Below are 27,685 nucleotides of genomic sequence, written 5' to 3'. Positions count from 1 at the left end.
GAAGCAAGCCGTGTCAGCGGGGTTTCGCCATGGCACCCCACCAGCCACGGCCCGCCGGCCCTCAGCTTTTGGCAGGGCCCGCCTTGGCCCCTTCCTCCCCTCGCCCTGCTCTGCGTCCGGGGGATGGTGGGATCCGAGAGGCGAAGCGCTCCGGGCAGCGGCCCCGCGGGGCAGGCCGGGCCAGCAAGGAGGGGTACCCGGCGGCCAGCAAGGCCCGGCGGGCCAGCTGGGCGAGCAGGCAGGCAGCGGGTCCGGGGCGGGGCAGGGGGGCGGAGGGCGTGCAGCGGGGCGGGCGGAGGGGCGGGCTCCCTCGTTGCCAGGTGAGGTGTAACGTCTTCGCCTCCCCTCCGTAACCGCACAGCAGCGCAGGCAGCCCGGCGGTGTCGCTCGTCTCGGCTCCGCACGCGTGGAGAGACCCAGGCCCGTCGCCCCCCACTCCCTCCAGCCTCTGTCGCCCCCGCTATGCCGAAGGCGAGCAGGAAGGGATGCAGCTGCCCGGGCTTCCTGAGGAAGAACTGGCTCCTGCTCAGCACGGCGGCCGCCGTGGTGATGGGTGAGTGGCGGGGGGAAGGCGGGCGGCGGGGAGGGGAGCGCGGCGCCGTCGCCCCCCGCCCGGCCTTGCCCGGCACGTTACGGCCCTGCCCGTCGCAGGGCCGGCGCGGCGCCAGAGCGGGGCCCGCGGCGGAGCGCCGGGATAAGGCCAGCGAGGGGCGCTCCGCGGCCGCGGAACCGCACCGTTTGGCGCGGAGCGATCCGCGGTTCCCTCCCCCCGCCACGCGCCAGCCCCGATCCCGCCCGCCGCCGGGTGCCATGGAAGCGTAACGGATCTAACGGAGAGCGACGGGGGGCCGGCTGCCCTCCCTCGGCCGTCGCGTAGCCGTGGCTGCGGAGGACGGCTCCACGGTGGCCCGGTGTTGCGGCGGCCGGGATAAAAAGGGGTTTCGCGTGGGTCGATTCAGCCCCCTCCCCGCCCCTGGGGGATCGGGTAGGCAGCGGGGTGCCGGGGTCCTCTGGGACACGGGGCCTCCCGCCCCACCTGCCTCCCTCCCTCCCTCCAGCCTGTGTGACAAAGGTCTGGTAATTAGTGGCGTGAAACCATGCTATGAAAAACCCGCGAGCAGGCCGGGTGGCCGTGAGCCCTTTGTGCGTGGGTGCTGGAGGTTGCCCCAGCCTTGAGACCCACAGCAGGCCATGCCCCGGGCCGCCTTTGCACACCTTGAGGGGACCACAGGTGGTCGTGACTCACCACCGTGGAGCCTTCGGTCAGCCCGCAGGTTGGAGCCCCGCTGAGATGGATGGAGGCTGCTGGGCTGGGGAGCGCTGGTAGTGACTTCTGATGGCCCAAGTCCCAGTGCAATTGGGGAAACGCTCAGCAGCGTCACACAGCTTTCAGTGGGGGTTTCATTGTAAAGATAGGAGGATTTCTCCTCTGCTTGTCAGCAACTTTCTGAAGGAGAAATGAGTGGAACACCATCTTATTAAGAATTAGTGGGCCAAGAGAAGCTGTCAAATGACTTGGCCAAAGAGACTTTTCCATAGGATGTAATTTTGGCCCTAGTCACACACCCTTTTCATTTTCTCCTGGTGATTATTTTGATGCTAAGCAAGCAGAGCTTCCTTCACATTATTGCTCCTGTAGAGAAGTGCTGCTTTAAGTACTTCATTATCAGTATTTGCTGTTTGATGGTTCCCTTTAGATGACTTTTCTGCTATTTTGAATTTTGCCTGGAACATACCTATTTCTGTGCATGTTTGTTCAGGAGAGAATTATTCTTTTGGAATTCCACCCAACTATTTATAAACTGTAATCGGAGATGCATTTATGTATACATGTGTGTTTTCCTCCACACATTCAGTATTTGAAAGGTCTCAGTTCTTTTTCACCTCTTTAGTAAGTGGAAAGATTTTTGTGAGTTCTATGCACCAAGTGCTAAGGGCTTGGTTTGAAAATCTGCCTGTAACAACTGCAGGAGTGTGCCTATGTGACTGTGTTTGTGTGTGTACAGTTGTTTTTCCAGGTACTACTGTCAGGTATTCTTCTATGAATTGACATACTTACTTCCCAATTACAGAAGTAGTTAAGAAATGTTCCCCTCTCATTATCTTCAACGAATGTGGGTAGAACTGAAGTGTGCGATATGATCCTACAAACTGATCATTCTGAAATGAGATTTCCCTGAGAGGCACAGAGCCTGGCAATGGGGGCATTGTTGCATGTGGGGACAATTTCATCCTGATCCCCCTAATACCCAATGGGAATTCACAGTTGAGAGAGCGACAGGCACCCAAATACCTCTTGTGTCTTTGGACTTCCCTACCTGCTACACAGTAATTGACAGTCCAGAACTCAGGGGAACTCTATAATATGGCAAAGAGAGTCTTCATAAAAATTCCTTGAGTTATGGACCAAATTACATTTTGCAAGTAGCTATGTATCTGCTGCATTCTCAATATTTCTTGGAGGCGAAATAAGTTACACAAGGAGAACAGTGAAACTCTTGTAAGGATGGCTCAGTTGAATTGTATGTTATCTTTCTATTACAGCTTGAGGAATGTTTGTAATATACCTGTAGTCCACAAACCCTTCGTAATTAAATTTACATATTTATTCTTTTTTAATATACACTGGGAAATTGCTCTGAGGTTTATTAATCTACTTAGTGTGGAAGAACAATTTAGCATTCATGAACAGAAGAGTATCACATCATTTTGAAAGCAGAAAATATGTTTAGACTTTACAGAGAGGTATGCATGAGTGAGGAGTGGAAATACCAAATGCAGGAAGCTGCAGAAATGTACTGTGAAAGCTGTCCAGCTGTGCTGCCAAGTGCCTGATATTCCAGCACTATCATATGGAATCATGATTTTTGCTCATCATTATCAGAGCCATGTTTAGCATCCTACTGAGACATGCTTATCTTTGCTAGTGCCCTAACCAAGCTGAAAAGTTTTCCTCGTTACTTGTTGTGCCCACCTCTGACAAGAGGAGACAGAAACAGACGGAAACCCCTTGGAATTCCAAACACTTCTTCCTTCAAGAGTAATTATTTTTTGTGTTATATTTGAAACATTCGATCATTTGCCTGGCATTTACATTTTCAAAAACTTTGGACTTTCTTTTATAACAACTGGGGAGGGGGGGAATTATTTAAAATCTTGTGCTGGGTTGAGCGACACAGGACTAATTTCTCTTCTAATGCTGGGAAAAACTCCACTTGTGGAAAACTCTAGTGTCTGAATTTGTGAAAATATTTATTTTATAGCCAGCTAGGCTATGGTGGGATTCAGGGTCTCAGTGTTTTCAGGCCTTATCAGGTCCAGGGATGAGGAGGAGCAAGGCCTGGGCATTTGACTCAGGCGGGCCAACAGGATTATTTCGTACCATGAACGTCACATTCGATAGAAATTAGAAAGTTTGCTGTGTAGTTTCTCTCTCCCTTGATGGCGGCGGTCCAGAGAAACTCCTTGCCCCAGCGCCAGACCCCATAGCCCTTCCCTTCCTACCGAAGCTGTTGTGCTTGCAGTGTCCCACATTTACTGTCCACTGCTGGGAGCGCGCACCTTCCTGCTGGTAGAGTTGGCTGAGTATAATTCTTGTATATCCTATATTAGTATCTGGATTAATACTGGTTCTTTAGTATTATTGTTAATTATTTAGTCTTATCCTGTTAAATCTATTTATATTTCAACCCTTGTGTTTCCTTGCTTTCCCCAATTCCCCTTTCATCAGGGGTCATCAGGTGATAGAATAATTGTCTAAACAATAACAAATCATTATGGGTTTTCTCCAACCAATCTGTACACAAGTCTGTACACAAAATATCTTCAGAATGTCACATCTTTTTAGTGAAAACACCTGTATGTATTATTCAAAGAGAACAAAACTCAAGGCTCAAGTGAGTTTTTTTCTTACCTTACTAGACATTCTGTTTAAGACCACCAGACTGTGGTGTGGAGATCTATGAACTCAGATTTGGAGTCTGAGACAGGCTGAATTTCAGATTCAGGGCTAATTCTGAGGCTTGCCTTTTATATAATTTCAGTGATAGATTTGCCAGAACACTGGGCCTGAGAAGCAAGTTCATTGTTCATTAGTTCTTAGTGCATCTCTAGAGCCTGCAGCAGGTCACCTGTGCTGAGCAATGACTGGGGGCTGAGGTTGGGGCTCATCTGCGCCTCCCCTGTCTCACTGCCCTTCTCTGGGAGGCAGACGGGCAGGAGAGTGGCAGCCTCACGTAGGTAACTGTGAAAGGAGGGATATCTTGCACCTTTTTGTTCCGCTGGCCTTACTGAGCCCAAAGCAGCTGAACTGCTGAACCAACAAAAGCAGTTTAAAAGTCAACTCATTTTAAGTGCTTTAATAAAAAAAGTTATATTGCTTCCAGTTTGTACAATCAAGTAAAAATAAACCAGAAATATCCCTGAAATTTACTCACCCTGAAACAGGATTCCAAAGGACAATTGCAAATGGAGAGTTTAAGTCACACTTCACAGGATTCTCAAAGAGCATCTATTTTTTATCATCACTTTGTCTCCAAGGGGTCACGGCTGCAATGCAATCAAACCAGTCATGAAGGTAAAAGGCTGATGATGTGTAAATACTTACTCATTCATTAGTCTGCAGGTCATAGACCAATAGCTTGTAGTCCTGGGTAATTCTTCAGCAGAACAGCTTTTTTGTTACAGTGGAAATAAAAGTGTAAGTGATTTGGGTACATACGGTCTCGGGCATTGGGTTGCAGTAGCACGGTATACTAAAGCAGACATCTTTTTATGTACTCAGAAAGAATATGCGAATAGGTTGCAATTTTTTTGAATGGTTACATTTTTCACATCTATCAGACCAGCATCTTTTTGTAGTAGTTCTGTGGTTGAGGAGCATGATTCTGAGGGATTTGGTTCGCATAAATTTACAGGCTACAAGTATGGTTTTTTTGTCACTTAATGGGTTGTCACTTCCTGAACAAATTCAGAACTTCAGATACCTGTAAGCCTGCCTGCGACTCTGAAGGGGATTTTTTTTAGAACAGCGCATGTGTGGGACACTGAAATTGTTCAGATATTCATGAGGAAGATATGAGAAATGCAATATTTAAATTGATAACAGCCACCAATCACAAAAGACTGTGAATGGCAGATTGCCTTTCTTCAGACAGCTATAAATCGTCGTCATAGACTTGTCTAGGTTGTAAGGGGCATCAGCCTAACACATCCAACCATCAACCTCACACTGCCAAAACCACCACTAAACCATGTCCCTAAGCACCATGTCTGCCTGTCTTTTAAGTACCTTCAGGGATGGTGACTCAACCACTTCCCTGGGCAGGCTGTTCCAACATTTGACGACCTGTTCTGTGAAGAAATTTTTCCTGATATCTGATCTAAACCTCCTCTGGTGCAACTTGAGGCCATTTCATCTTGTCCTGTCACTCGCTACTTGGGAGAAGAGACTGACGCCCACCTCTCTACAACCTCCTTTCAGGTAGTTGTAGAAAGTGATAAGGTCTCCCTTCAGCCTCCTTTTCTCCAGGCTAATCAACCCCAGTTCCCTCAGGCGCTCCTCATAAGACTTGTGCTCTAGACCCTTCACCAGGTTCGTGTCCATTCTCTGTACTCGCTCCAGCACCTCGATGTCTCTCTTGTAGTGAGGGGCCCAAAACTGAGCACAGGGGGACGATCACTTCCCTACTCCTGCTGGCCACGCTATTCCTGATACAAGCCAGGATGCTGTTGGCCTCCTTGGCCACCTGGGCACACGGCTGGCTCATGTTTATCCAAGGTGCGTAAACGCAGTGAACAGCTTTGTACTCCGCCATTGGCGCCCTCCTCCCCGCCGCCGTTCCGCTGCGCACGGGCTCCGGCGCTCGCACGGCGCTGGGGCGAAGCGGGGCTGCCCGGCGGGAGCTGTCCGAGGTGGCCGCGGCACAGCCCGGGGACGGGGCGGCCCGAGCGCCGGCGGAGACGGCGATGAGGGGACTGAAGGAGGGAGGGGGTGGGTGAACACCTCCAGCCTGCCTGCATACCCTGGTTTTGCATCTCTGAAGCGAAGGGAAGCTTATTCCGTCTCTGCAGGGTCAGACACCTTGCTCGTGCCGTTGCCTTGGAAGATCAAGGCTAGCATCAGGCTTCCTTTTCTCCCTGCATTTCAGAGTGAGATTAGAATATACATAGTTCCTATCGGTAACACCAGCATTGCAGAAACTTTAAGTGGTGCAGCTATAGCTATTTGCCAGGATTTGACGAGCGCAGCAGGCGCTGGAGCTTCTGTTTTGTGCTTTGTGATATCACCCCAGCAGTCCATACACCAAAAATTTGTTCTCTTTAATTTTAATGAACATTATTATTTTATATTATAGTATTAAGTATACTACATATACTGTATATTATAGTATTAAGCAGTAATATCTCCCTATAAGAGTATTTTTTGTTCACAGGTAATTCTGTAATCAGATACATGGGGATTTGACAGCTGCCTTTAAAAGTACTAGTTCCTTTAAAATTCATCCATGTCAGAGCAGTATCAGCACGTGCTAGCATTACTGGAAGCCCACCGGTGCATTCTTACAAGAATGAATGTCTCACAGGACAAAGACAACAACAGAGCAATTAGTAATGTGTCACTCTATTGACAGCTTCTCACCACAGGGAAGGCCACCATGAATCCAGGGAGTTCACCATACTCCTGCGGGTGGGAGGTTTCTTTTGCAAATGTAGCCTGCAGCCTCTAAACCCCATAAACCTATAAAGTCTTTCAGTTTCTCCCAGTAAGTTCTTTCTCTCTCTGACAAGTGTAATTTAAAACAGAAAGCCCATTCTGCATATGGCGTAAGGCTTCGCTGTTTTTCATTTCCACCTCCTTGTACCATTACCAAAAAGTGGCCTATTAGCTTAGTTTTGACTGTCTTCTGTAGCATTTCTCTTTGCTTGCACAATACAGTGTGAAGGTTACAAACAGTGAAGCAAATTAATTGCCTCTTGAAAGACACTACCAAAACCAGACCTCTTTTCTTCACAGCAGGAAAAAAATCAAAGGGAACATACTAAAGTAAAGGAATTATTACCCTGTCTGTTTCTGACAAGTATAGTTGTAAAGCAAACATCTGATTCCTTTCTTGAGTTCTGAAGCATAACATTTTATTAATTTGGAATTTATAACAAGTGAAGACCAGACATCCTGAATCAACTGTGGTAGCATGGAAATTTAACCCAAGACCCTGGTTTCTTCCTGATGTGATTTAGAGCAGCATAGATGATACTTGTGACTTTTTATGCCTCTTTAGACAATTGTGGTGCTGATTTGTCTGCTATTCTCTGTCACACTGCATACAGCTCAATACAGGGTGGAACCCATTCAGAAAGAATGTCTGAGTTTAATGTTAAAGACAAACTACAATGCAGAATGGCCAACAGTTTCATCTGAGAGTTTCACATACTACTGAGGATCAAAAATGCTCTGAGACTTAAACTTCAGCCAACAAAAGAACAAAGAAAGCTGAAGTTAAGCATTGTACCTCTTTTGCTCTTGCGCTGTTTTGAAGCAAAGAAAACCTAACTTTTATTTGTTCTTCTGGCATGTAAAGTATTTTCCTATTGTCCATGTATTTTGTGTCTTGTTTTGACATAAAGCCTGGGTCTCACTTCACTGTGTGAATGAAGTGAAACTATCACTAGACCTGAATTTTTATATGAAGAGAGCTTTGTAAGGAGTGACCCTAAGGTCAATTTACACTCTACAAAGCTCCAAAGCTACCAAAGTCAATGAAATATTTCTTTCCATTTGAAACAATAGCAGCAATACTAGTACCAGCAAAATATTTACTGTTTCAAATTTCCCTATATTATTCAAGTGAAAATACTATAATGTAATTGCAAAAATATTATTTGTTTTCTGCTTACATCTTAACAAAGCATAAAGGCACTTTCTTCTTATATACCCCAGCAAATAGATAATGTTCTGGTTGAGACTACTCACAAACAACACTTGCACTGTTTGCAAATCTAATGTGGAAGACATTCTTACTTATGGCGGCACAACACTATCTCGTACTGGGAGATCACATTATGCTGAAGATCAGAGCAATATTGGACAAAGTGTTCCAGGTTTATTTTTCTGTTTACCATTGTTCCATTTATTGCACATTCCATGAGAACCGATTAGCTTGCCAGAAGGTTAAATGTGACATGTGATAACAATTTCTATGGATGATACGTAATCTAAGTATTTTCACAATATATTGCAAAAGAGCCATTTCTTGGTCCTTTCATGCTTTTAGAACCACAAACACCTGGCGTTGCTGATTTGAACTAATTTTCTAGGTCATATCTCTGATTTCTCAATGCTTTGATGTCTTCATTAGTTTCATAATAATGATGTTTCTGCATGTCACTATCTGTCTCTCTTTAGTCTCCACTAAATTGCCTTTCCCACTGCTTATCTCAATTTATTACAGTCAGAATCATTCCACTGCCCTTCCAGCAAGGGGATATCTAGAACAGTATGTCCTGTTTACTGTCCTTTCCTCTCATCACATTTTAAAACAGAAGCTGTAACAAGGGTCAGAATCTGGCAGATACTCCCAGTTACTAGCCTTTCACCTTTCTTCTACCATTGTCAGCCATTTACTTTCTTGTGTGTTTCAGGGGTCTTAAATGAAAGTGTGTTTTTCCTCGGGTGCTCTATTGAGCTAATATCTCTTGGACTATACAGGAGGTACAAAGGTGCTCATAAAGCTTCGAGATAGCAAGCAAATGTTGTGGAAAGAAAACAGTTCAGTGGGCTTCTGCAAGAAAGGATGAGAAGCTCTATTTTTTTGGGTGGCATTGAAGTCATGCCATTGGTGTTGTAATATGTTAGGCCATGGTAGCAAAATGTTAGAAAGTAGGAACACCAGAACTGGGGACATTACAGTATCTGAAATGCGTGACAGAAGGGGTCCAAATGAAAGCACTATTTTATAAAATTGAGTGGATTTGGAGACACGGAGGAAGCAACAAGACCTGTATATGTCTGGATGATTGCACAGGAAAGAGGTCATAGTTAAAGAAGGCACCCAAGTTACAGATGGGTGGGGTGAAGGAGAATGGTAGTGGGTTTAGAAGAAACAGCTGAAAGGGCTCATGGGAAAGGTCTGCAAAAAAGAGGGGTGAGTTACCATTGTCACGTTACATTTAAAACGTACTGTAAAACACAGAAATATAAGATAGAAAGATACCTCCTATGTTATCACATCTAGTCTACTGCTGCTTCAGGTTACACCATTTTATATACACTTCTGTAACACATCATGCTCCACTTTAAAGCTGGATGGGCTTCGTGGTACTGCACATCCTCCTAGGAAGCAACGTTTATCAGTCTGATTGTTGAAAGCCTTACAATTTCCAGTCTAAACGTATTCAGGTTCAATATGCATCCATTTGTCAAAACATTGCTCTTTCTCTGCTGTTCAACCATTTTCTGTATTTCTAGCTGACTCATCCCTGTTGGACAAACCAAGCTCTTTACTCTCCTTTCAGAAGGTAGGCTCCTCATTCTTTTCATCACTCTGCAGTCCTTCTTTGTGCGTGTTCCAGTTTGAGTTCACTTTTCCTGAATCATAGAATCATAGGGTTGGAAGGGACCTCTGGAGATCATCTAGTCTAACCCCTCTGCCAGAGCAGGGTTGTCTTAGAGCAGGTTGCACAGGATCGCGTCCAGGCGGGCTTTGAATGTCTCCAGAGATGGAGACTCCACCACCTCTCTGGGCGTCCTGTTCCTGTGCTTTGCCACCCTCGGGGTAAAGAAGTTCCTCCTCATGTTTAGGTGGAACTTCCTATGCTCAAGTTTCTGCCCATTACCTCTTGTCCTGTCACTGGGCACCACTGAAAAGAGCCTGGCCCCATCCTCCTGACACCCACCCTTGAAGTATTTAGAAGTGTTGATAAGGTCCCTGCTCAGCCGTCTTTTTTGCAGACTGAAGAGACCCAAATCCCTCAGCCTTTCCTCATAAGAGAGGTGCTCCAGTCCCCTAATCATCTTGGTAGCCCTTTGCTGCACCCTCTCCAGCAGTTCCCTGTCCCTCTTGAACCGGGGAGCCCAGAACTGGACACAGTACTCCAGGTGCGGCCTCACCAGGGCAGAGTAGCGGGGGAGGATGACCTCCCTCCACCTGCTGGCCACACTCTTCTTGATGCACCCCAGGATGCCATTGGCCTTCTTGGCCACAAGGGCACATTGCTGGCTCGTGGTCATCCTGTTGACCACCAGGACTCCCAGGTCTCTTTCCACAGAGCTGCCCTCCAGCAGGTCAGGCCCCAACCTGGACTGGTGCATGGGGTTATTCCTCCCCAGGTGCAGCACCCTACACTTGCCCTTATTGAATTTCATAAGGTTGCTCTTTGCCCAAATCTCCAACCTGTCCAGGTCTCGCTGTATGGCGGCACAGCCTTCCGATATGTCAGCCACCCCCCCAGCTTTGTGTCATCGGCAAAATTGCTGAGGGTGCACTCTGTCCCCTCATCCAGGTCATTGATGAATATACTGAAGAGGACTGGACCCAGTACTGAGCCCTGGGGAACACCACTCGTCACTGACCTCCAACTAGACTCTGTGCCCCTAATCACAACCCTCTGAGCTCTGTCTTTCAACCAGTTTTCTATCCATCTTACTGTCCATTCATCAAGCCCACTCTTCCTAAGCTTCCCTATAAGGATGCTGTGGGAGACCGTGTCAAACGCCTTGCTTAAGTCAAGGTAGACCACATCTACTGCCCTCCCCTCATCTATCCATCCAGTCATTCCATCATAGAAGGCTATCAGATTAGTCAGACATGATTTCCCCTTGATGAATCCATGTTGAGTACTTCTGATAGCTTTCTTTTCCTCCACATGCCTTGAGATAACGCCCAGAACGAGCTGTTCCATCATCTTTCCAGGGATGGAGGTGAGGCTGACCGGCCTGTAGTTCCCCGGCTCCTCCTTCTTGCCTTTTTTGAAGACTGGAGTGATGTTGGCTTTCCTCCAGTCCTTAGGCACCTCGCCTGTTCTCCAGGACCTTTCAAAGATGATGGAGAGCGGCCCAGCAATGACTTCCGCCAGCTCCCTCAGCACTCTTGGGTGCATCCCATCAGGGCCCATGGACTTGTGAATATCTAATTGATCTAATTGATCTAATTGATCCCTCACTCGATCCTCCTCAACCCAGGGGAAGTCTTCTTCTTTCCCCATTACTTTCCCCAAGGCCTGGGACTCCTGAGGACTGGGCCGAGCAGTAAAGACCGAAGCAAAGAAGGCATTCAGTAACTCTGCCTTCTCCGCATCCTCCATCACCATGGCTCCTGTTTCATTCAACAGTGGGCGCACAACTTCTCTGGTCTTCCTTTTGCTTCCAATATACTTGTAGAAGCCCTTCCTGTTGAGCTTGACATCCCTTGCCAGGTTTAATTCCAAGGCGGCCTTTGCTTTCCTTGTTTCATCCCTGCACGCCCTGGCGGCATTCTTGTAATCTTCCCAAGGGGTCAGTCCCTTCTTCCACTTACTGTAAACTTCCTTCTTCCACTTGAGCTTTTTCAGAAGCTCCCTGCTCAACCATGCAGGTCTTCTGCATACCTTGGCTGATTTCTTGCTCTTAGGGATGCACTGATCCTGACCTTGAAGGAGGTGGTCTTTGAATACCAACCACCTTTCTTGAGCCCCTGTGCCTTCCAGAGCCCTAGCCCACGGGATCTCTCCAAGCAGTTTCTTGAAGAGGTCAAAGTTAGCCCTCCTGAAATCCAAGGTTGTAATTTTACTTCTTGTTGTTTTGTGCATAGTACCTGTGATCCTGAACTCTATCATTTCATGATCACTGCAACCTAGGTTGCCCCCAACCTTAATGTCCTCCACCAGTCCCTCTGTATTTGTCAGTACCAGGTCCAGGAGTGCTCCTCTCCTTGTTGACTCCTGTACCACCTGTGTCAAAAAGTTGTCATCAATGCACTGGAGGAGCCTCCTGGACTGTGCATGCCTGGCTGTGTGGTCTTCCCAGCAGATATCGGGGTGACTGAAGTCCCCCATGAGAACCAAGGCCTGCGATTGCGAGGCTACCTTCAGCTGTCTGTAGAAAGCCTCATCAGCTTCCCCATCCTGATCAGGTGGCCTGTAGTAAACACCCACAACAGTGTCCCCCATATTTGCCTGCCCCTTAATCCTTACCCATAAGCTCTTGACCCTCTCTTCATCCGACCCTAGTGAGAGCTCAATGCATTCCAGTTGCTCTCTCACATAGAGTGCAACTCCACCACCACACCTTGCTGGTCTGTCTTTCCTGAAAAGGACATAGCATTCCAGTCATGCGAGCTGTCCCACCACATCTCAGTAACTGCAATGAGATTGTGGCCCTGCAACCGCACACACATCTCCAGCTCTTCCTGCTTATTCCCCATGCTGCGTGCATTGGTGTATAAGCATTTCAGAGAGGGAGAAGGCTTGATGATTTTCAGATAGTATACCCCAACAGAACAGGTGCTTTCACCAGGACAGATCCAAATTCACAAGAAAATGTAGGCTAGGAAAGAACTGACATTTTCCCCAAATTACTCAATTTATGACATAATCTTAATAATACGGTGTTTATTGTGTTAAGGTTTTAAGTATCGTAGTTAACTTCACAAATCTAATAAGCCACCAAGTTTGTTGAAAAGCTGTGAAAGAGGCACATTGTATCTCTGATACAACTTAATGTACCTTAACAGAGTTAAGGACTAACCAAGGAATGAAATCTTCACAACACCTCTCTGTATTTTTTCTGTATGTTAATGGACTGTCCCTAAAGATAGGTTCTGTACAGCAGTTCTCGCTAGTGCACTCATATACAGATGAAGCATGATTGTAAAGTTTTTTTTCTTTCCTTCAACTGTATTCTTTTATGTTGGCTTTCTCAGAAGTTACAGCTGCATACTGAAAATATTTGGAAGATACGTACACATGAAATTCGTCTACAGCGTATTTAGATAAATGAGAGGAAACCAGGTGTCCAGTAGAAGAGACTGCTAAATTATCAAACTGCTTAGCCATCTGCACATTGCCGCTCAGGGGCAACACTGGTTCAGTGTTCAGCAGAGCTGTGGTCACTCATAGTCACAGGAGAATGGCCACTATTTCCCTTTTTCTGGTGGAATGATATAGCCGCCCTTGGTTTAACTGAGGGTGGGGTGGGTCTTGTGCAGGGTGGCATTGCAGAGAGGCTGCTCACTGTTATCAGTGACTGCTACAGGCTGCTCTGTGTTATCAGCCCTGCTACAGGCTGCCACAGCACAGAAAGTAGCAGGAGGTACGTGGCTTGGCCGGTTGCAGTGGCCTTTACACCTGCTGTAAGGGGAGCACCCCACACTGGAGAAGCTGGTTTTTTACCCCTCTGGCCAGTGCCCCACCTTGCCTTCATTCCTGAAGGTCCATCACAGAGTCACTGTCCACCCGAACTTTCCTCACACTGTGGTCAGATGACAGTGTGCCCTTTATGTGAAGGAATTTACAACTGCTGCACCCTCAACAGGTTAATCAGAGAGAGGACACAGAGGGTCTCACCATGGTGGAGGAATGAGCACGCCGTCCTCCGATACATTCCTATTAAATATTTTTCAGTAGACGAAGATCTGACCAAAATCTTCTGGAATATTTCTGAGAGGACTTTTCTTCACATATCTTGTAAGCAATCTGGTAGTCTGGGCAACGCCAGCATGCAGAGAGTTAAGATCAGTTGCCATGCAATTATACCTCAGAGACTCTAAATCCTACCTCAGCAGCTGCCTGCAGTTTTCTACGAATCTTGGGGCTTTTTTCAGTCAACTAAGAATCTTTCTAAGAACCTTGGTTTTTTCAATCAAGTATGTTTATTAGAAGGAATATTAATTGTCAAGTAGAATGTAAAGCAGTAAAATGCATAACATTAGAAAATATCAAAAATAATCAAAAGAGCTGAATTAATAAGCTGAAATAATGTTTATAAGTATTAGAATAAGTAAGAATTTCTTCTACACACTCTATTTTAGTGTTCTGCAGTTGGCACTGTATTTCCTTAAGACAGACGGTAATATTACAGAAACTCTAAAGAGAGCGGAAAAAAATGGATTTTATAAGATATTACAAAAGGACACAGACTGTATCACAAACTGCAACAATCTTGCCTGCCTGTGCTGCACTTTTACATGTTTATATTGAATGTTTTGTATTGTATTTCAAATCAAGTCAGTGAGCTTCGGTTGTCAGCCTTTTCAGTCCCATGAATCATCTTCTTTAAAGGTAATCCAGTTAAGACCTACCAATATGATAGAAGTAACTGTATTTTAGTCTATTGTGTGAACAGCAAATCATGTGAAATTATGAAGAGCTTAATCACTTTTTTAATGGCACAATCCACGTTGCTGCAGTACTATTAAATATTACCGGGTTTGAACCATGAAATGCACCTACGTTTTTTCTTCTTGCGATGCCATGTTAAAGCAAAATTCCTATAATTACCCCAGTGCCTATCAGTATCAGCCAGAGTCACTAACTCTGTTCCGGTGAAAGGGAGTTTCTACATGCTGGAATTACATGAAAATACCACAACTTTTTTCAGAGGGACATGGTGTAATTCAGAACAGATCATTTTACAGAACAGATTATTAGTTCTCCAGAAAGATATGCTAGATTTATTTTCTCTTTGTCTTTATTGTTCATTCCTAACATTCATTCCCATAATAAAGTCAGTGGGAGTTGAAGGTGATGTGCTGTTCCTGCAGTGTCAAGCACACTGGTGGAGTGAGGACTCCCTGCCAGTTAACACTGTGCATCCCATATCAGCGTTGTCATCCATGTTAGGGAGTCCTACCTGTTAAATACCAATTTTATCTCATTTATATTCTCTTTCAGTGAGAAATAGGACCAGGCGTGTCTATGTATGCACTTCAGTTATTTGTAAATCGTGAGGTTTTTTCACTTGTGAGTGAAGGTAAAGAAAGTAAAGGTGCATAGTATCACGCTGTTCTTGTTATCAAAGGTGTAATCAGATTCTGAAGAACATCTAACCCACAATGGTAGTGACGTAAAGCAGCTAACTACAGTCACTTCATACTTCACGTCCTGAACAGATTTAGCTACTCAGGCATTATGAGTTTTCAAATTCAAGATCTGAATTGCTTGGACCCCACATAATTATACAAAAAAGGCTTCAGGATTTAGCCATCACTCCCTGAAAAATTGTAAGTAGTCTCCACATTTTGTTGCTCAGGTGGTTGCTGAGAACACAGCACATTTTTACAAGTTTACAATAGGACAATCTGTGACACTCCCCATGTGTGCTTGTATAGATGAGCCCAGAGATTACAGAATTTGTTTGAACAGGGTGTGTGTTTCTTTTCTTACTCATTTCCAAATCCGTGTCATGAACTGCAGTGCAATACTTGAAAAAAAAATGTAGTAGTCCTGTAGTTGTTCCAAGGCAAATAATTTGTCTTTTTCCTTAGACAACATTTCAGAAACAACAGCAATGTGCAAAAAGACATACTGTAGATGTAGGGCAGATTGTGATAAATGAGTGTTCACCAGATATCCAAATGTCACAGAGTTAGCTTTGCAGATATGCAGAACCTACAACATTATGGTCTCCCAAGACATATTTTACCTAATTTCTGCGGTTCACTCACTGTGTGCATGTACACAGGCCAGAGTGGTTCTGCCACCTTATTACATGCAGCCATCATCTCCTAAGCCGTAGAAAGCTTCAGGTTTGGCAGATGTCATGGATCGAGAGCTACATGCAGTGCAGCTAGTTGCAGGTGCTATTCCCTTGTAGTAACTTACTGGTCCCTTTTCCCTGGGTAACACAACGAGAAATGGGTTATCCCATACAGAGCAAGCATATATTCCCTCTAGCTTTTTATGCTGGGACTACCTGAAAGATGGGTATTTTCAGTGATTTTCTTCTGCTCTGTTTTTCTTCTCTTGTTCTTCTCACCCTCACACCTCACATCTCTTACTCGGCATTGATGGCTTTTCTTTGAAGGATTTTCTGTCTGTTACTGAGCTCGTAAAAAGACTACGTGCTGCCTGGGAGAGTAGTGCTAAGGAGTTGTGTTTCGTATGGGCTCAGACAAGAGAAGTGTCCTGTGGCCTTTTCATGTGTTGCAATCCCAGGGACCCAGACTGCACCTTTCACTTTCTATGTCAGTGGCTTCTGGAAGGGGAAATGTAGACATCATGCTATATAGCATGTGCTGTACTATGCACAGTTGCAAGGAGACATTTGCCTTAGAAAATTAAAGCCATGGTATTGTACTGTTTTTTCCACCTTCATTCTTCCGTTCTGCTCAGTATTGCAGAAATCTGGACCTTAAGTAGTACATGCCATTGAGCTCTAAGTAAAGGATTGCTCTCGTAGTAAAAATCATAACCTAACTTAGCTATGTGGGCAAGAAGGAAATGCAAAGAAAGGGGATGGAAAAGGAAGAAAAAGCAATTTAGCATAGACAATGCAGTGGTTGAAACTGAGAAAAAGGAAGAAGGCAAGCAGGAAAAGTGATCACAGGGCATAATCAAGACTTTTCTGACATAACTAAAGACATTTTCCAAGTTCAGAATTATATGTGTTATTATTGTTCCTATCATCGTTATATAGAACAAAAAAGGAAACATCTCTTCACTAATTTGCTTTAGAAGTTCTACCATGGCTGTAAAAATGTGTCTGTTGCTTGCTTTTTTGTTTTACTGTTCTTCTCCTATTTTTTTTCCTTTTTTCTCATGTCTCTACAATAAATTCCTGCTAATTTGTGTCACAATTTTTGTGTGCCTTTTAGGTATTGGAATCGGCATGCTGGTACGGGAATATGGCAAACTATCTAACCTGGATAAATTCTACTTTTCCTTTCCCGGGGAACTGCTGATGAGAATGCTCAAACTCATCATTCTGCCATTAATCATATCAAGTATGATCACAGGTATGACTGGAAACTTACTGTTAGATGATGAGATTATCATTGTGGCACAGCTTTCTTTCTAAGAGAAATAACCTTTAAAAAGAATTTGATGGAACTCTATAATGAAAAGTATGGATTGCATACATTTATTTCTATATAATGAGAATGGATTTGGAAGGGTTAGCACCATTATCTGGTAATGAAGTTATAAAGAACTGTTAGATAAAAACTTACATGTTTATAGATTTTTGTATCTCTTTCTCCCTGTTTCCAGGAGTGGGTTAAACAGTTGCAAATTGCAAGCCCAAAGCTGCAACTGCATATTCTCAGGTACAGAATTAACTATTGTAAGTAGTCCATGCTGCCATTTCACAAGAAAGGGAGAGCTGATCTCATAGCCTCCTGTCATAAAAAGAAGAGATTCCTCACCTGCACTTCCCTGGTCTCAACAAATTCCCATGAGGAACCTTGCTCTGCCTTTTGCTGAATCCTTCTGTGAGTCCATTCAGTTCACTGACCTGACAGAAAACTATTAAATTAGGCAGGGAAAAGAATTTTAAAAAAATCTGTTTGGTATGCTTGGTTCAAAGGAGTTTTGGGGAAGTGCAAGAGACTGGGGATACTGTGTGACCCGGAAGGGGTTCTGAAAAGAAGAGCAAAGCTTCCCTCTTTTGGAAAAAGCAAGCAAGTCATTGGCTGGAACCCCACCATGGCATGCTAGAATTTGCTAGCAGCTCACCCAGTAGGAAAGATATGGAAAGATTTCCCAGAGCAAGCCTAAAGCAAAGAGGCAGAACTGGATGTCAAATACCCTTTCTGAAAAAAAAAAAAAAAGTAAAGAAAATCAAACAAATTTGTCTTTATTCTTTAAGCCTTTATTGAGTGAACAGGGGTTGTTACTATTTTTACCTTCCTACAATGAATCAGGACACATTTGTCACTATACTGTCCCCTTTCATCTCCATAAAGCCTCTATTTTGGGAATATATTAATGTCCAGCTGTTTGTTGTTTGGTTGGATGGTCATGGAAACGTATCAGACATTTGCAGAAAAGAAGAGCATCAGAAAATGAAAGGCGGATTTCGATCATGCTATGAAAATGCTTTCAAGAATACCATATTGAATACAAACTCCCAAGCTCCTCAAACAAAGTTCATGGCCAAAAATACCACTCATGTCAGCAATGCACCCCAAAGTGGGCCTAGGACAGGAAGAGCCTAAGTAAGGAAATCTGCCAGGGTCTTTGGGGCATATCTGTAATGCAGGGTGACAGGAACCCAATGTTAGAATTGAAATGGAGAATGTCAAGAGCTGCAAGATGGAGACATCCAGAAAGGAAAGCTTCAAGAGGCAGAATGGGAAATGGCAGCAGAAAACAGTCAAGGGCTGTGTCCAAATGATTGAAGGGAGATGGAACAGTTGTTAGTATGCAAAGGAGAGAAGAACAGAGAGAGGAATAAAAAGCGTTTGGTGTTTTAATTAATAGACAGGGCAGCAGCATTTTTATATCAAGGAGAAAATGAGACAGAAAGCAAAGGAAAACTGAACTCTACTTTTATCATGTTGAACTTGAGTCTGTGACAGGAGATTCAGGAAAAGCTGCCAAGATAAGACTAATACATTTATTTTTTTGAACAAGCTTTTATTTGTGAGTGAAATTGGGCCTGTGTCTTCAGAAATAAATGTTATCATTAGGACAACCATGAAATGAATTATTTATTAAATGCGTCCCAGTCCAGCACTTGCGAGGGGAAACAAGAATCATGCTGTTAAAAATATTATGCTGCTATTTAATGTTTAGCATTCTAGTATGCGTAAACTAGCACAAGCTTGGATTTCAAAGATTGCAGATTTCAGAAGTTAAATTCATATACAGAGTTGAGAATGAGGTGTTCTGATTCTGACCTTGCTTATCTTATCCAATTTACACAGAAAAGAAGGCCTTATTTTTTCTCCACTTCTGTGTTAGGTTTCTAGACAAGAAAAAGGAAACAAGACTGATAAAGAACAGACGCTACTTCAATAGAATATGTAAAGCTTTGCTGCTCTTAAAGGCAAAAGCACTATCTGCCTGTGTGCAAGTAACGGTGAAATGCGTGACAAGCAAATGGACCGGGCATGTCCATGCATAATGCGTTTCACTGTTCACCTGCATCCTTCTTCAGGATGTTGATGAGATGTTTTGCCTCTTCTAGAAGAAATATGGTAACCTTCCAAGCATCAGAAATGTACATTTGAATTGACTAAGTAAGCCTATGTGTAATCATAAAGCACACTAGTTATTTTTCCTTTTTCACGCAGAGTCAGACAGAATGGTTGAGGCTGGAAGGGATCTCCTGAGACCATCTAGTCCAACCCTCCCTGCTCAAGCAGGGTCAGCTAGAGCAGGTTGCCCTGGACCATGTCCAGTCAGGTTTTGAATATCTTCAAGCTTGGAGACTCCACAACTTCTCAGGGCAACGTGTTTGACTAGCCTCGCAGTAGAGCAGTGTTTTCCTGTTCAGATGAAATGTCATGTTTTTTAGTTTTTGCCTATTGTCCCTTGTGTCAGGGCACCACTGAGAAGAGCCCGGCTGTCTTCTTCATTCTCACCCATCAGGTATTTATACACATTAATAAGTTCCCCCTGACCTTATAGGCTGAACAGTCCTGGCTCTGTCAGCCTCTCATCATATAGGAGATGCTTCAGTCCCTTCATCGTCTTTGTGGCCCTTTGCTGGACTTGCTCCAGTAAGCGCATTTCTTTCTTGTACTGGGGAACCCAGAACTGGGCACAGTACTCCAGGCGTGGCCTCACCGATGTTGTGTTTAGGGGAAAGATCACTTCCCTCCCCATGCTGGCAGTGCTCTTCATGATGCTGTCAACATAGACGATATGACCTCTTTGTGATTCTGAATTTTAGCACCAAAGCAAAATTCACGCTTTCAAAAAATACTGTAAAGAATAGAACAAGGAGAGGAATGAAAAAATTAAGGAGGATCCAGGATGTGTCTTCAGCTATGCCTGTAAACAAGACAAGCACCTTACTGTTAGTGGCAAGGGCACACCTCTCTACATTTGGCTGTGAACCTTCCCTGGAATGAGACACAAAAGTGTTTTCCTCAAAAGTAACCTCATCATTATTGACTAAATGCAGAACATACAAGGATAGCACCACAATTTGCATGCTGGCTGTCTTTGGTGGGACCAGATGTGTTCTGAGTATGCCCACCTCCTCAGGAGGAGGGATATTATGCAGACGCTATAGGGTTTATATCTGATGATCACAGCTGTTAGACCTGTGTACATGTTCCACATGCTCAGTGGCAGACATTTAGGGCCCCAATAATTTAATCTGCAGTAAAACTTGTGACAACACATCAGCTGGACCTGAATGACTATCCTATTAGTTCACAAGCTAAGAGGATGCTACTTAGCTCACTATGAGGGAAAGTTGAACATTAAGTCATGTTATTGTGCCTTTGCTGCAAGCTAAGAGTGTGCACAGAGACAACAGCAATGGCTCATTTGGTGCATAACTGTAACCAGACTGTGGTGCTGGGTCCAAAGGCATCTTGGAATTTTTCATGCCTACAGGAGGCTATTTTTTGAATGTATGTCATGTCAACATACTGGATTTTGGTGACTTGGAACATTTTTGCACAAGAATCATCAAGACGTTATTGAAAGTGCAATCTGTAGTTTTCTTTTTTAGGATTAGAATGTCTTAAAAGGTAATGTCTCATCCTGAAAGACATGAACTTATACATATGCTTTTGAGACAGTGAGCTATGTACAAATACATGTCCCGTGACCAGATCCTTGTCCGTTTGGGCATGATGATGTAAATTAAGCCCACAGCAGAGACAGCAATGGTAGGAATCAGTCCTTGAGATTCCAGGAGTCTCTGCAAAATTTAAACTATGAATCATTTTAACTTGTTGGGGGAAATCGTGTCGTAGTGGAAAAACTCTCACTGACTTCTTCAATTAGAGTAAGAACACGCTTAGTCTATTTTCAAATTGAAAAGGCAAAATTATCGCTTGTTAGTTAAATGGAGGGCTTTGTAGAATGTGGTTTTCCTTTACAAACCCAATTCCTCAGAGCGCAAAAGAGGGAAATCATTGTTTACATACTTATTTTACTTAGCGTATGAGTTGCAATTTGGGGAATTTTTCTACTGTCCTAATTGGAGGCTGAACTGTAACCTAGTAAAAAAACTAACGTAATCACTAAGCAATTTTTTGTTTGGAAAACTTTGAAAAGGATGGTTAATAAGACCTTGCTTTGGGGACAGAAGAGTCTGAGTAGTGCCATGCTCTTTTAAATTATTCTTAGTCTACCTCAGAGCTGAATTTTAATTGTTCTCTTCTCATAATTATTTTAATGGATGGCAGATGTAAGTTTAATTTACTCTGACCCATAAGTCCACCACTGATAATTCAGTTAAAACATCTAGCTGTTTTGGATCTCCATGAGATTTCTATCCCTCAAATTAGCTAATAGTACACAAATGCATCATTCATGTGAAGGAATTATTTGTATTTTCTCTTTCCTCCTGTAGTGGCATGGGAAAAATGAAAATCAAAAACCTAGAGTTTTACTCAAGACAATTGCTATGACATCCAGAACTACACCTGTACTGAGTGTAATACTCCACAGTCCAAATCCACTTCTTTGAAGTAATGCTCTAAAAGAAGAAATGATTAGCCAAATACTAAAAATACATTATTTTTAGATGCCCTGTAGGGAGGAAGAATTGAAAGAAATCTCTTGTATGCTTCCTGGCAGTTTTGAGGCTTAAATATAATCATTCTGGGAGTACTTAAAAGCCTAAAAATGTCTTTGAAAGTCTTGGAAATTCACAAGTCTAATTTCATTCAGAGAATGAAAATTCTGTGGAGTTGTGCAGTATATTTAATCACATCTGCATACTGAGCACACTAGTCCCCTTTAATCACCTTTAGCCTTCGTTTTCATGGACTGAGACTTACAGGGTATGTAGGGGCACTAAATGTTTGCAAATCTGTTTTGTGTTGCAAGAGGACTTAGGCTGGAGACAACTGTCCAGTTTCCTGGACAGTTGTTCCCCTGTATTTGGGTACAAGCTAGGGAAACTTACGTGCCCAGTCTGGCCTTCTTTCTTGCACCTGATTCCCATGTTAGCAGCTAGGGTCAGGAGATCTGGATCTTACCCAACACTCCCAGCCCTCCAAATCCTATCGAAGTGCCATGGCTCTGTTTCCCATCTCTCTTTAATCACTCCTTCTAAGATGGGGTTGTTTCAGCCTGCTTGTCTTATTGATTTTCAAACTACAAGCCAAGGACCTTGATGTAGAGGTCTTTCTTTAAGGCTACAATGTTTTCTGTCAAAAACTTCCCTTAAAAGCTGGCATCACATGTCTGATAAATGACCTTTCTTTGAGGATGTTTACAGGGTTAACCATAAATGCCAGAAATCTTATCTCTGTAGCGATCATGTCTGTTCTGTTTTCTGTATCATGTTTTGAGTTAAAAGACGTGACATATAACACAGCAGGTCCATTTGTCAGATCTCATGATTTTATCAGCTGTTCAACATCTGTTCAGCCTGGAGAAGAGAAGGGTCCAGGGAGACCTTATAGCGGCCTTCCAGTACCTAAAGGGGGCCTACAGGAGAGATGGGGAGGGACTCTTTATCAGAGAGTGTAATGGTAAGACACAAGATAATGGCCTCAAACTGAAAGGGGGTAGATTTAGATTGAATATTAGGAAGCAATTCTTTACTGTGAGGGTGGTGAGGTAGTGGAACAGGTTGCCCAGGGAGGCTGTGGCTGCCCCATCCCTGGAAGTGTTCAAGGCCAGGCTGGATGGGGCTTTGAGCAACCTGGTCTGGTGGGAGGTGTCCCTGCCCATGGCAGGGGGGTGGAACTAGGTGATCTTTAATGTCCCTTCCAACCCGAACCATTCTATGATTCTATGATTCTGTGATTCTATGATCTAAGTTCTACAATAACCTCTCCCACATTTTTTTGTCTTTTCTCCCTGACAAGACATCAATAACGCTTTTCCTTATGCTTCTGACACTTCTGGTCTTCACAGGCTAGCTCCAAAGAGGCTAGAACAGATGCATGGGAGTTTCCTGGCTTATGAATTTGTGCCAGATCAATTTGTGCTATGGGGAACACCAAAATTCCTTAAAGCAATTGATGAGGTATTTGTAGGTTACACACAGCATACCTGAGGAACAGTGAAAAATGACAGTACCAGTTGCCTTTCTAAGGGCAGCTGTATTTTAGCTATAAATACAATATGTGCCTTGCTGTGGGTCTGATGATGCTCCAACCACTACGTTTCCATGACTGTAGAAATAAACTATTCCTTTACTCCAGGGCCTGCTTTGATTTTTGCTGCAGTTCTGTCTGAAGCATCCTCCCAGTACCAACTGCACACTCTTTTATTTGGACTTCTTGCTTGTAGTACAAAGATAATGATTGCACAACAAATCTGGCTTATTCTAGTCGCCAATGACCTATTACAACTGTGTGAGAGAGGAAAATGTCCCGGTGAAGGACCTGGGCTATGTGACTTTTCCCATTTGCAGAGACCATTGCGTTCCCTGTGGAAAAAGGGTGTTGAATCATAGCTCGTGGGTGGGTATCTTGAATAGGTTATTTGTTCTTTTCCATTGTTCAAAATTAAAACGTCAGTTTCCTACCTTGGATCTATGTTTGGGAAGTTACTAGTTTGCTTTATCACAGTGCCGCTGAGTTTGGTGAATGGAGCCAAAATGTACAAAATGGGAGAGAAGAAGTCAGAGTAGATTATTAATCAGATTGTTCTTACTTCTCATGTTTATCTTTGAAAGTCAGAACAATTCAGACTTGAACAACCTTTTTTTTTTTGTTGACTATATTAGTAATTGAAGTTGAAACACACTGAGGCTATTCCCATGCTCAGGAATAGACCTGCCAGTTCTGTTACATATAAAATGTCCACAGATCTAAAGTACTGTAAAAGAGCAGAGGCAAGGAAATAGTGGGAGAACAAATCTATTTTGTTTCCTATAATGCAGGACTTCCAAATCAATTTGCGTTTGGTATCACCATTGCTGGGGTGGTACCTGCCTCAGCAGTTTCCATTTCTGCAAGCCCAAGAAGCGCAGCTATTGAGAGGTGGTCTGTGACTGAGGCATCCTTAACAGTCCCTGTGCATCACCAGCAGACACACTAGTTTCCACGCCTTAGGGAATCCCTGATCTAGCTTAACATACTCAGAGACTGTCTCTTGGGATGTCTGAGTGTTCTTCTCTTCCTTTTCTATGTTTCTGAAGTTACAAGAACCTCTGAGAAAACAAGTCCATTGTATAGTATCAGTAAACTGGTTACCTGGGCTCAGGCAGGAAACTCACCTTGTCCCTTTGTATCATGTACATTGTGCGAAGGACAGAAAACACTGCACTACTGTTAATGAGTTTTGCCTTCACTTGTATTGCGGGATGCTGGAGGTCCTGTCCCTGCTGTCCATGTGCAGTCATTGAGGCAGGGAGGACTGCAGAGTCATGGGCTATTAATGGACAAGGCTTTGTGCCCATCCTCTTCGGATTACTTCTATCACAGTTAACTGCTCCTTTCCCATCAATATCAGTTGACCTTATGCAACTGAGACAGCCCCTACATTATTTAAGGTTTTAAATTATAGTAATAAAACTTTGAAGTGCGCTTCTGGTTCATGGAGCATGATTACCGTTAGCTCTCAAGGGCAAAAAGCCCCAACACAACAGCCATTCTACAGCATTGGCACTCACTGCCTCCTGTCCCGGCCGTATCACTGCGGGCTGCTGGTGGTACTGCTGTGGATGGGTCTGAAGTGAGTTAGTGTCTTCTGTTCTTCTGTTCTGGAGCTCAGGACGCAAACAATTCCACTATAAAAACAGACTACATTCACTTTTTTATCCCATTTACTTGTGTGTGGATACCATGATCAATTAAAAAATGTAATGTCATGTTTTCTTTTTAAGAGTCTGGAAGCAAAAACTTGTCACCTATATGTTTTACCACCAGCAATTTTGAGGTAAATCAAGTACTTTCAGTACTCCATGTTTTCTGTATTCACTCCATACATATTCCACCTGCAGCAGTGCAGTGACTATGTTTCTGCTACATCCATGAACTGAATCTGATTTCTGTTACGAATCTTGGTACCCTGTCCATCTTGGCAGATCGATGTGTCATCTTCGCTCCTTATAAGCTGTTATTATATTCCACCAAAGGAACATCGTCTCTTCTGAAAAACCATTAACATGAGATTATATAACCTCTAAGAGCTTTCTAGAGGAAACTTAAAATTTTCCTACAAGTGATACTGTTTGCAAATAAGAGGAATGGAAGGCAGTACTAAATAACTTCTTTCTATGCATGTAGTCCAATAAACTGTCTAGGGAAAGATCATAATACAATGCTGCAATGCTGATTGCGCCAACTACCTATAGGGCAGCACAACAGTCCCTTAGCAAATTGATATCCAGGATTAGAAATTTTTCTTTACATCTTATCTGAACTTCCTTCCATTTTATAACGATTTCATCCCTTTCATTGTCATAAGCTATTCATCTTCCATTTATTCTTACATTTCTATCTGGTATTTATAAACGTTCATAACAGCTACTTTTTCAACCCCATCCTAAATAATCCAGGACATGCTCTTTCAGTATTTGGAATATACTTTATAACTATTACAGCATTCCATGCTTTAGTTTGTTTAAAAAAAAAAAATAAAAAAAATCTTTTTTTCAATGCTTCTTCAAAGTTAGAAGACCAATATTTATCATGCTAATCCAGTGGTAATCTCACTAGATCATGTAAGAAGGAATTGGGAATTTTCTGATTTAAATTTTTTGTGGTATTTAAATAGCACTAGGAGATGCTTATTCATTACCTGCATGCATCTCCTGTCTCCCGCCTTCTCCCCCATTTGCTAATTTTTTCAGTTAATTTGTAAGACATTCTTCTGTTGCATTTACACAACAGTACTTGTAGAATAACAATTGTTTGCTCCAAAGAAGAGGGATTAATTAAATTTCTATCAAGTCTACTGAAAAGGTAATTGCTACAAGCTATCATAGAAATTCTTTTCCTTTCCAGTAACAATGAAAGAAAAAATCACTGCTCTTATAGGGTGACTGACAGAATAGGAGTGAAAGAATTCTGGTCACAAAAACTTAAGACAGAGGTGGTGGGTCACCAAAAATCTCATTTGAGAGACTGCATATTCATAGTGTTTTTGTAGCTTCCATTTGTCATAGCTTCTTCATTATCTGATCTTCTCAGCCAACATCTGACTCAGAACTGTTCTTCTAATGAAATTAGCTATATATGTCATTCAGTTAGCTAGTGGAAGACTAGATAGAAAAGATAATTCAAAGCCCCATGACACAGTAAACAGGAGGAAAAAATAAAATTGTATGAGATGCTTATCAAGTGAAAGATGATTGAGAATGATCTAGAGGTAATAACAGATAGCAGCATCTGAGTCCTGTGTCTCAGCTGAATGGTGCAGTCATACATAGAATTGTGCTGACTGAATGTGGGTGGTATTTCAGTAGACAGTAGTGAATTACTTGTTTGGTCCTGACAGTCTTGTGCATATGCAAGGGATGCAGTATTGCATTCCCTACAGAATTCCACAGAGCAAAGAGAAAAGAGCAGAAGATTCACTGATTGGAGACGATTCCTTGGAATGAAACAACAGGAATGCTTGTTGAACCTTATTTGTAAACTTAGATTTCAGGGAGAATATGAAGAAAGTGAGATTACTCGAAGTCAGGGTAAACCTGTACAACAAGATCATTCCAACTAAAAGGGCAGAATAGGAGAGAAAAGGCTCAGAGTCTGGAATGGGAAGAGGGAAAAATCACAGATGAGTCAAAGACGTCTTCTATAAAGTATAAGATCTGAATTCACTCCTGTTACAATGATTCCCCCTGCAGCTCTTACTGTCTGAAGTGAATACAGCATGGTTTTCCCTTCAAAAGGTGAGCATTGGCCAAGGACAAAATGAAATACTGGGCTGAGGACAAAAGGACGGAGGACAGATGGCTTTGGTACTCTTTCTTGTTTTTCAGAAGCCCTGAGAAGAGCATTCTTTGCACAAGAGATGAAGAGGTAGTGGTGGGATTGCCTTGCAAAAGCAGGTGTCAAAAGTGGATATAGCCACATCACCAAGAGACTGGATGGGTGAAAAAAGTTCAGATTAGTTGGTGAATTTAACATTTAGTCTGTTCATACCCTTTCTGAGTCTCAGGGAGCATGACTCCAACCTGTGTCCTTGTTTAGGAAGAATTGCTGTGGACTGATGTTACAAGGGAGACTGCATAGGCGATGCCAGGCATTTTGAGCACAAAGATCTCTCCAAACCAAAGATCTCTTCATGTTTATGAACTGTCCCGAATTCATAGGACAGCAGAGAATACCTTTCCCTGCCCAGAGAGGCTGTGGAGTCTCCCTCTCTGGAGATATTCAAAACCCACTTGTATGCATTGCTGTGCAACCTGCTCTAGGTGAACCTGCTTTGGCGGGGGGTTGGACTAGATCATCTCCAAAGGTCCCTTTCAACCCCTACCATTCTGTGATTCTGTTGTGAAAAAGAAACTTTCCTACTTGTATCCATCACCCAACTGTCAAACAATGACAAAATTTACATGGAAGTAGGATGAAATCTGATCTTATGTGTGTGAGATTCCTTCCTTTCCTGGCAGTAGCTGATTAGAGCTGGCAGTTGCCCATGAAACAAGAATGCAAATTTGGATTCTCTTAGACAC

At 43.3% G+C, this 27,685-nt stretch overlaps 1 protein-coding gene across 1 annotated transcript in view; it reads left to right on the top strand.

Annotated features, from left to right (window-relative positions):
* The first annotated feature begins 314 nt into the window (after nucleotides 1–314).
* SLC1A1 (solute carrier family 1 member 1) overlaps nucleotides 315–27,685 on the top strand; it is a 55,806-nt gene continuing 28,435 nt past the window's right edge. Inside the window, exons 1-2 of the mRNA XM_063320156.1 lie at nucleotides 315–553; nucleotides 16,788–16,928. Of these exons, the coding sequence (XP_063176226.1) occupies nucleotides 463–553; nucleotides 16,788–16,928 (232 nt within the window). The 5' untranslated portion in view covers nucleotides 315–462. The remainder of the gene's footprint in view (nucleotides 554–16,787; nucleotides 16,929–27,685) is intronic.

The sequence above is a fragment of the Chroicocephalus ridibundus genome, chromosome Z (genome assembly GCF_963924245.1).
Source record: "Chroicocephalus ridibundus chromosome Z, bChrRid1.1, whole genome shotgun sequence".
Lineage (NCBI taxonomy): Eukaryota > Metazoa > Chordata > Aves > Charadriiformes > Laridae > Chroicocephalus > Chroicocephalus ridibundus.
The sequence above is the reverse complement of the archived record's forward strand: the minus strand, read 5'-3'. Positions and strand labels throughout refer to the sequence as shown.